This window comes from Myotis davidii, unplaced genomic scaffold (assembly GCF_000327345.1).
Source record: "Myotis davidii unplaced genomic scaffold, ASM32734v1 scaffold789, whole genome shotgun sequence".
Lineage (NCBI taxonomy): Eukaryota > Metazoa > Chordata > Mammalia > Chiroptera > Vespertilionidae > Myotis > Myotis davidii.
The window spans coordinates 159503-169705 of NW_006300234.1; the positions used below are offsets into that span (position 1 = coordinate 159503).

Sequence of the window (10203 nt, forward strand, 5' to 3'; positions counted from 1 at the left end):
CTCCACCCCCCTCCCAGTGCACAAATTTTTGTGCACCGGGCCTCTAGTATTTCTATAAATGAGACAGGCATTGCAAAGAGCTTTGTAGTTGAAAGATATTTAAGATGGAAAAATTATATTTCCTTATGTGTTTGACCCAGTAGAGGAAAGAAAACCGAGACGAAAAAAATAAGAGTAAGGTATACTATACAAATAGGGGTTCATCTTGCATATGAGTAGAAACGTGAGTCATGTAGCAGGATCTGGATGACAGAGTATATGGCACATGGAAGCATATGGAAATTCTCTTCTGGTTGCTTTCATATTTTTAGGGAAATAGAATACAAAGCCATTAACTGAGGTGGAGGTTGTGAAGCATTAAAGACAGAAGCAGAGATGTAAAATAGATTTCTAAGAAGGTTGTAGAAGAATCAAGCAGGGAAATGTAGAGGTAGTATCAGGCAATGTAAGAGGTTAGACCTGTCAGCAAAGGCATACTGCCAATTCATAATAACCAGTATGAATTTTAAAATTTTTAATTTAAAAAAGCAAATGCTGCTAAACAAATTAAGTTTGTTAAAAACAACTTCTGAATTTTTTCCAAAGCTTTAAACAGATCACTTTGGGTATTTTTCTCCGACTAATAAGATGCCACAAAAATGCTTGAATGGTCAGGTCAGTAGATGAGAGGTTTCTAATCTGGTCTCCTCTCTATGCCTTCTCCCGCTGCCTCACCCTTGGCCTTTCTTTCCCTCTTAAATTTTTTCACCTATAACATGGAAAGGATAGCCCTGGCCTGATAGCTCAGTGGGTTAGAGCATCATCCCAATATGCCAATGTTGTGTATTTGATGCCCAGTCAGGGCACACACAGGAAACAACCAATGAATGTATAAATAAATGGAACAAGTCAATGTCTCTTTCTCTTTCTCCCTCTCCCCCCCCCTTCTCCTTTTCTCTCTTTAAAAGCAATAAATAAAAATATGTATTTTTTAAAAATGGAAATGATATCTAGCCTACCTACCTCACTGGACTAATGCCAGCATTATTCCACTACAAATGTGCAAAAAGGTTTTAAAAATCCTGTTACCAGGATTTTGTCTAATAACAGACTTGGGAAAGCTTTTTTTTTTTAAACCTGAAAATCCATTCTTAAGGATCCAAACCCCTCCTTTGTATTTAAATGTCTGAATTAGTTTTCAATCTAATTCTAAGGAATCAGTTAAGCAATATCTAATGGCCAACTGAACTTTATCAGTACTGGGGAGATGTCTGCTTTTAAATCACTTTTTGAAATAATCTAGTCTAGCCTGATCCAATCCTAATTTTAAACACTCTCCAATGAACAAGGTGAAAATTATCCAGGATTGCTTCAGGCACAGTCTAGATCAGTCTGCACACCACTCTGACCTGGAGTAACCCCAGTTCTATAGTTTCTTTGGGGATATTCACATTTCCTTTTAGCCAGCATGTAAATGACTTTACATATACTTAATCCAAATAGTTCCAAGACCTATTTCCTCGATTTGGGGGGAGGGGGGGGATTTATTCACTATTTCTAGGGAAATGTAGAGGTAGTATCAGGCAATGTAAGAGGTTAGACCTGTCAGCAAAGGCATACTGCCAATTCATAATAACCAGTATGAATTTTAAAATTTTTAATTTAAAAAAGCAAATGCTGCTAAACAAATTAAGTTTGTTAAAAACAACTTCTGAATTTTTTCCAAAGCTTTAAACAGATCACTTTGGGTATTTTTCTCCGACTAATAAGATGCCACAAAAATGCTTGAATGGTCAGGTCAGTAAAAAGGGCCCGATAAGATGATGTTAAAATAATCAATGTCCCAATAATCCAGATTCCAGGGCTGAAATACTCAAGGAGAGTTTGTAAATAAAGCTACAAGAGAAACCCACCTCCCACCATGACAAGAGAGCTCTTCTCACAAGCAGCTTCCCCAGCGCTTCTCATCATTACCTGGTCACAGGTCTTCCTGAACTGCCCATTCTCAGTTAGGACTCCTAGCACTGTTCTTTGTGGGGGGTCCTGGCCAAGCTGAGCTCTCGTTGTCTGACGGACATCAGGACCTCGGGACACTGGAGCCAGGACTACTCTGACCTTGGAGCTGCTGAGATGCATCACCTCAGTGTCCACAGGCTGCTGCCTCAGGAGGGAGAAATAGACAAGCCATTTAGTCAACCTCTTCCACCAGGGGCTCCAAGGATGCAGGGAATCTCTAAGGGGCAGCACTGAAACGATGACCTTCCCAGCAATGATTAGGGCTGAAAGGGCGCTAGCCACGGGGCATAAGCTATCAAAGCTGCTTTGAACCAAAACAGCGACTTGAATCCGTTGAGGCTTTCTTCCAAGACTTGGGAGGAGAGAGCAGCCTGACAGACTTCCAACCCGGAGACTAAGGCTCCACGTTTCTTGGGGGTCTAAACACGGGCGGGTCTTTCTCCGCTGAGGCTCATCCCCCGCCGCTCCGGCCCGCAAAGACCGAGAATACAGCACTGTGGAAAAGAACATGGCCGTCCCGGTGACCGGTAGGGCGCTCCCCGGCCCCGCAGCTGGCCTCGCTCTTCCCGGCCTTAGGGACGTGTGCCCCAAACACCTAGCAAGTGCGCTGGGGGCCTGGGAACGAGAGGCCGCCAGAGCGGGGTGGGGGGCGAGGGGGCGAGAGGCAGCGGGATCCCAGACAGAATAAAATCCAAACTGCTTATCAGAGATCACCTAGGCCCTGGCAGCCCCTCTGATATCATCTCCTCAGCCACCTCTGGCCTCCTATTCTCTAGCCATTCTAGTCTTTCTGTACATCCAACATGCCACCTCACCTGGGAGGAAGGAAAGCGGCCCACCCCGCGACGGCTCTGGCTTTGGGAGGGACTGTTTCCGTGAAGCCGGCCGCCGCACAACCGCCCACTCCTCCCGCTAACGTCTTTTCCGCGTCCCGCTCCTGAGAACCTTGGCTCGGGAGAGCGACGCAGGCCCTCGGGGCTGCGCAGGCCGGCGCCCTGACTGCGCCCACACGAGAGCAAGGCTCGCTCACCGCCCCTGCCCTCTCCTTCACCTCCTGGAGAGCGAGGCCCAGAAGCAGCGGTTTGGCCCCAAGTTTGCGTCGGGGCCTCCTAATCCATGGCGTGGTGTGTCTCTGGTCATTTGGGGTTCTTGAGTACCAGGGGCAGCGCCTGGCCCCCAGATTTCTGTGCACGTGACCCGGCGGGGCAGGAAAGGAAATTTGGAGTTTTAGGGGCGCACGTGGTTCTCAGAGTCCCCACAAGAGGTCTTCCCTGGAGGGTTCCGGCAGCCACAGCGTGAAGCAGGGCCAGGAACGGTGAAACAGTGCCCCCGGAGGAGGAGGAGGAAGGGTCGCAGGGGGCAGCGATGGGGCCTGGGAACTTGCAGGGCACGGTGGTGAGGCTGGGACCTGGAGGCTGGGCAGGTGGCCTGGCCACCGGGGAAGGGAAGTTTCCATGGACAGGTGAGGGGGAAGCAGGGAGCCTTATGTGAGGGAAGAGGCGGGGTAGGAAGGGTGGAAAGTAGGTCCTTAAAACCTAGGAGCCCTTGCATCTGCAGGGGTGACTGGCACCTGGCAAGCCAGGTAAGAGGATCTTTAACTATTATTATTTTTAATGCGGATAAAAGCGTTTGATCGAGTCAGACATTGGTGGGAAATTGAGAAGCATCTTGGAAATCAGTGCTGGATGCAGGAGAAGCAGAAACGGGTCTTGTTCAATATGAAACTAATTTTGATGCGTTTATCATTGAATTTCATTCACTGGGAGGCAGGAATCCCATTGCACACCGGATTTCAATGCCTTTGGATGGAGGCCACAGGGGAGCTCTGATAATGTCTTGATTGCTGCAATAGCTGAGTGTTGGAACTCAATTCCTTCATCTTGCTCCACCAATTGTCCGATTGGAGCCCCTCTGCCAGGGACTGGACCATCTGGACACCCAGTATTTTACAGGGAAGCCCTGAGAAGTTGTGTGTGTATATAAGAGAGTCTTTATTGTAGAAGCCAGTGGCCATGTAGCCATTGCTAATAAGGACTGTCTAAAACAGTTCTTCAAAGCAAAGTCCCATACAGTAGCTGCACGGGCTAGGTAACAATACATCTTTCCCACACAGCAGCAGCCTGCTGGTCAGTAATACATCTTTCCCTTAATACAGCAGCACCTAACATAGGAGAGCCTCACCAAGCAGCCTCACTGGCTGGTAACAACTTTACACTAATTTGACAAAAGAGGCTTCTTTCCAAATAGTGACCTTAGTTTTTTGGGTTATATAAGGGAACACTTGTGCAGTGTACATACAGACAGATTACTGTGGATTTGGTCTTGCATCTGTGTATAGTCCTTGGACACCCTGATTAAGATTCCCATGCTCATAGTGGCCTTGAACATCTGGTGTACTCTGAAAAGGGCCTTTATACTCTAATTGGTCTTGAGCATCTGAATAGGGTCCCCACCCTGAGTCAGAGGCAGGCAAGGACCAAATGCTTTGCTTTACAGGATACTACCTTGTGGAGGAAAAGAATGTTCTGCCCTCTTCCTACCTTGTACTGCTTTTGGAAGTCTTTCTGGGAGCCCTCCCCCACCCGACAACACTGTTGTGATTTCTGGAGACACTGACAGCCTTTAGGATGAACTCAGGGACTCAGGAGCAAGGCTTGCCAAGAGCCCCTGTTGCTTTAGTGGGCATAAGATTTCCCTGCACTGTGATTCTGGCCCTTTCTGTAGGTCCCTTTTGACCTGGTTTCCTCTATGAAATGACTGAAGACCTCACACTTTTTGCCTTTCTTCCAAGACAAAGGAGCCAGTGCAGTGTTTGTTTCTGAAACCTGTCTTTTTGATCATCTTTTCTGAGGTTGAAGCTCAAGGGGTGGGGAGGGGGTGAGGGGAGGAGTGTGAAAGGAATTTTTAGTGGTGAAATAGGCAGGTTTAGGAAATTTTAGGAATTAAGGGATCCGTGGGAAAAAAACAGGGCTACAGAGTTGCAAAAGGGTTCATTTCCATAAGACAAAGGAGCTGGGAGTGGCAGAAGTTATATTTCCATAAGACAAGGGAGCTGGGAGTACAAAAGTGTACACATTTACAAAATGGAAGAGAAAGCCCGGAGGGAATAGGAGAACAATAAGGGAGAAGAAGAAGGGAACATCACGTACTTCATGTGAGACTTGAGCTCAGGCGTTGCTATAGTGACCAAAGTGGGGATAGTGACCAACCAGAGGGGATATCAAGGTACAAAAAACTGCAGCCTTTATAAACCATAAGAGAAAAGGAACTCAGCAGACTCTTCCCCCCTCCCCACGTGGGAGTCTGTAACTTATTCTTCAATAAATTTCCATCTTTGCTATGCCATCTTCCATCCATGGTTTCATTCTTCGACTCCAATGGACAAAGAGCCCAGGAAGCCATTCTGCCCAGGGGAACACCGCGCGTTTCCAGTTTAAATTTCCCGTTTCATAATGGTGCGTCATCCGGGAATTTTATAAGTCAATCCTCTTCACGTCAAACGGTGAGTGTACCCACACAGTCTGTCCCTTTCCTGTCTCTTGTAAAGTTTTGGAGGTTGACTGATGCCCACCAGCCACTTAAACCTAGCTGCCGTCCAAAAAGCAGGCATTTCCCTCACTCTTTCACTGCTCTTTTCTAGATGCACTCTCCATCTCCAGGGCCAAACTAAAAGTGGGCATGGGTCAGTCAAGTAATAGCCACTAGGGTGACTGCCACAAAAAGTCTCCCATGTCAGGATAAACTGGTGCCAGGTCGGGTTAGAGCATTATGCTTCTGCCAGTAGCAAGTCAAAGCCTGGCCATTGACTAAATGAGTGCTTGGGTCCCTGCCCAGCTCCGAAGACCAAAGAGGTAATTCTCCCCCAGGTCCAGGACTTTTGGATGTTCCTACATGAGTAGGAAGCCACAGAGAGGGTGCTGGGAGAGAACCTCTCCATGGCATGAAGACTGCCTCATAGGGTTTTAACCCCTTCCCCGGCAGAAACGTGTATACTCGTTTTCACAAAATGTTCTTTTTCAGTCGTCGACGAGTATACTAAGAAAATATGGTAAAAAAATATGGTTTATAGGAAGACGAGTTACAAACTGTTTTCATAACCAGCATCAAAAATACTATATAGAACCAAAATAAAAAAATTAGTCTGAAAAAGAAAACGTTTTTAACAAAAAAATTGTTGGGGAAGGGGTTAACAACACACGTAATTAAATTCTGACCTATCCAGGTGATGCAAATAAGGGTTGGTCACCCAGCATTCTGAGTCCTTGTGGTTGTCTTAAACAGCTGGGAGAGAAACTGAGACATGTTTCCAAAAACATCACATATCTGACCCACTACATATGTCCACTCCTCTGGCCCAGATCCCAAGCAGGTTTTGATTGGAGAGTCATCTGCCTTTTTCTTCTGCTCTCTATCTCCGTCAGGTGAAATAGCATCCAGCCAGTAAGGCCACTGCCTCTGCAGTCCAGGTCCTATTCAGCTTAACTCCTCAGTCTCCATTTGTGCAGGCCTTTCTAGTATAAAGGAGTAAAAGGTCCTAAGAGAAAACTTCTAGGCAAGAGTTAAGACACATGGGGCCAGCCAACTGTTTTCTACTCCTGGCATATAAGCATGGCACTAGATCTTCCCATCAGGTGTAACAGGAGTTAATCACAGTCCTTAGCCACTCCTGCCAGTACACACTGTAGAAGTTTTTAGCCTTTCAGAGACTTCACTCCCAGTCCGAACTGTTTTTTTCATCAATCTGCTTCACTAAAGACAGAATTAAAGGTTTGCAGCACCTAAGAAGGGGTTAATTCCCCAAGCAGAGGAGGACTTTCCAAACTCCTTAGAAATCTAGGATGGGAGCCCCAAGTCTGTCTGCATGCAACAGACAGTAATACCAGAGAGCAAGGCTTCTGCAAGTGAGGAAGGCATGACCCCTTACTGTGCACAGCAGCACTACAGCCAGATGCAGCTGTTAAGTTAGCCCATTAGTTACTAGGTCGCTTTCCTCTCACCTTTTTTGAGATCTCTGTGAAATAAATCTGGAGTTGTGAGATGTCTTTTTCATTCTGCATCTGACACTCGGGTGTTTTGCGTTTCATATTAGGGGTTTATAAATGTTTTCAATGCTTAATACACCATATACAACAAGCCGTGTGCCACATGTTATACTTTATATACAAATTGTTTGTTGTACAAATTGTTTGTTATCTCAGAATTTTATAAAATAAAGGTTTTATCAATTACATTTCAAACAAATCTATAACCATGCCACTTTTTGAATTTTGTCATATTGGACAGCCATTGCTTTACTTTGGTGCATTTATGTCTTTGGAAAAACCCATGGAAAGGACTCTGACTTACTCTAAATTGCAGGCTTCTAAGCAGGCCATATCTTTGAACTAAATGAGGGTTTGTAGAACTTCAGGGAATTATTAAGTAGAAATAACAAAAATGTATATATAGAAGGTGGTACCCCCTTCCCAGCATACCTCAGTGAAAGTTTAAAAAGGGGAAATAAAAATCTCTTCCACCAATATTCACCTTTAATAAGAACTAAGAAGGTGTCCTTTTACCTAAACCAGCGGTCTCCAACCGGTGGTCCGCAGACCACTGGTGGTCCGTGAGGTCTGAAAGGTTGGCTACCCTGACCTAAACTGTTCCCTGCAAAGTCAACTAGCATGTCCCTCTTCCAGGCATTTTTTAGGAAGCAACCAGGTTGTTTGCCCTGTTTTAAAGAAGGTAAAATCTCTGAGGTGGCATTTTTAAGGTTTAAAAGTAAAACAGCAGAAATTAAGGTTCAGTAAAAACAAAGAGCTAAGCCAGTGAGCAGGGAGTTTAAAGTATTAAATTTGGCCAGAAATAAATTCCATCCTTTCCCCAGAAATCAGGCAGAGGATAAATCCTTTAATGATGAGGGCATACAAGGGGTAGGGACCGGAGCTGTTTGTACTAGTACTTTCCTTGGATCACTGGATATTGGCCAAACCAGGGTTCCAAGTACTGTGTAAACTCTCTTAAGTCCTCATCCTACATTAAATCCCTTGGAAATTCAGTTCAGTAGGTACTTCAAAAACATTAGAACCATCTCAGGCACTTTAATCACAAAGGGCCTGAGAACACAGGTTATACACACCACCCTCATCAGGAAGACATCAAGTGGAGGTGGCCTCTGTGTGAGCGTTGGTCGTCAGTCGTGGTAATAAGTGCAGTTAGTCCACCCAGCCACCTTGTCTGTGACCACATATCAGCAAGGTGGGTCACCTAAAGTCATCACAATGGATGCAGGATGTCTTTTGTGGGTACAAGGAGGCTAGTCATCCTTATACGTTTCTCTTTCTTATTTTTTCTTCTTTCAGATGGGAAGCGTGTTATCCATACTACATAAAGACAGCCCCTAGGACGCATCCTCAAAAAATTGGGATAAATTTGACCTACAGACCTGAAAAAAAAAATAGTGCCTGATTTCTCTTTGCCCTCAGGTTTGGCCTCAATACCAACTTTCTGTAGGAAAAATGGGAAGTAGTTGGAAGTCACATATGTCCAGGATTTCTTTACTCTAGGGGACGAGCCAGAGGTAGGCAGGGAAACTGTAAACTTAGTCTTTTGCTCTTAGCAATAACAATCCAAAGTCCACCCAGGGAAAGGTGGAGGCCATGCCCCCGTCCAGGATTGAGCCAATCTTATCTTGCTCCAAGACAAATGAAGGATCTGGTCGTACTTTAGCCTAGATTCCCTTCTCACCCTGGGACATGACACAAATTAAAAATAATTTAGGAAAGTTCTCAGAAGACTCTGACAAATATATTAAGGTTTTCCAAACCCTTATTCAAGTGTATAATCTCTCATACAGAGAATTAGAGACACCATGCTCATATTAAACTTGACCCTCTCAGCAACTGAAAAGCAAGGAATACTAGAAAAAGCAAGAGAATCTGGAGATAACCATTTTCTTACTTATGCCAGGGAAATAAAGGACTCTGAGGAAAGAAGTAGGGATATAAGAGGACAGGAGTCCCTCAGTAGAATCCTGAAACTAAAAGGTAGAAAATAAACCACTGCCAGTTCTGTATTATAGAAGGCCTCAGATGTAGTAAAACAAAGCCTGTCAGCTACTCTAAATTAACCACCATTAATCAAGGGGATGACAAAAACCCCTCAGCTTTTTAGAAAGGCTCAGGGAGGCATTGGTTAAGTATACCAACATTACCCCAGATTCAGAATTGGGACAACTAATTTTAAAGGACAAATTTATCACTCAGGCAGTCCCAGACATTAGGATGTTGCAAGAATTGGCTTTTGGTCCCAAGAGTAATTTAGAAAATCTCCTGAAAGTTACCACCTCTGTGTTCTATAATAGAGACCAGGAGAAGGAAAAAAAGGAGAAAACAGGAAAAGCCAGAACTAAGGCTCTTTGTGCCATGCTCCAGAAGAGCAAGGGCTCCAAGTCAGAGCCCAGAGGTGAATAGTCAGTTCCAGCCACCTGCTACAACTGTAGACAGGTTGGACTTATCCACCATAGTTGCTCCAAGGGGCATGGCAGACCCCAAAGCCCTGTCCTGTCTGTCAAGGAAATCATGGTAAGTCAACTGCCCCAGGAGATGGAGGTTTCTTGGGGCAGGGCTGGCGACCTAGCTGGCCCAACAGGACTGATGGGGCTCGGGGTCTCTCAATGCTGCTCCTCAGAGGACTGCCATCTCCACCGAGGAGCCCCGGGTAAGTCTGACAGTGGGGGGCAAGGAAATTAATTTCCTACCCAATGCTGGAGCCACCTTCTCTGTATTCCTCCCAAATCCTCAGAGGCTGTAGCTGTTACGGGTGTATCTGGGAAGCCATGAGAGAGATATTTTTCTCAGACTTCAGGGTGCAGCTAGGGTAAGTTGCCTCTTTCCCATGCCTTCCAGATCCTTCAGAAAGCCTCATATCCGCATCAGAAACAGTATCCTCTGAACCCTGAGGCTCTAGAACAGTGGTTCTCAACATTCCTAATGCTGCGACCCTTTAAAACAGTTCCTCATGTTGTGGTGACCCCCAACCATACAATTATTTTCATTGCTACTTCATAACTGTAATTTTGCTACTGTTATAAATCGTAATGTAAATATCTGATATGCAGGATGTATTTTCATTGTTACAAATTGAACAGAATTAAAGCATAGTGATTAATTACAAAAACAATATGTAATTATATATGTGTTTTCCGATGGTCTTAGGCGACTCCTGTCA

At 45.1% G+C, this 10203-nt stretch overlaps 1 protein-coding gene across 3 annotated transcripts in view; it reads right to left on the reverse strand.

Moving 5' to 3' along the window:
* The window catches only part of CCNA1 (cyclin A1), a 22820-nt gene extending 20154 nt beyond the window's left edge, over positions 1 to 2666 (reverse strand). The window contains exons 1-2 of one of the 3 annotated variants that reach the window (XM_015572403.1): positions 2239 to 2666; positions 1954 to 2142 (exon numbers count right to left, since the gene is read on the reverse strand). In XM_015572403.1, the coding sequence (XP_015427889.1) occupies positions 1954 to 2142; positions 2239 to 2505 (456 nt within the window). In that variant the 5' untranslated portion in view covers positions 2506 to 2666. Of the gene's footprint in view, positions 1 to 1953 lie in introns of all 3 variants that reach the window. The other 2 variants (XM_015572404.1, XM_006776627.2) reach the window with 2 other exon arrangements.
* Between the last annotated feature and the right edge of the window lie 7537 nt (positions 2667 to 10203).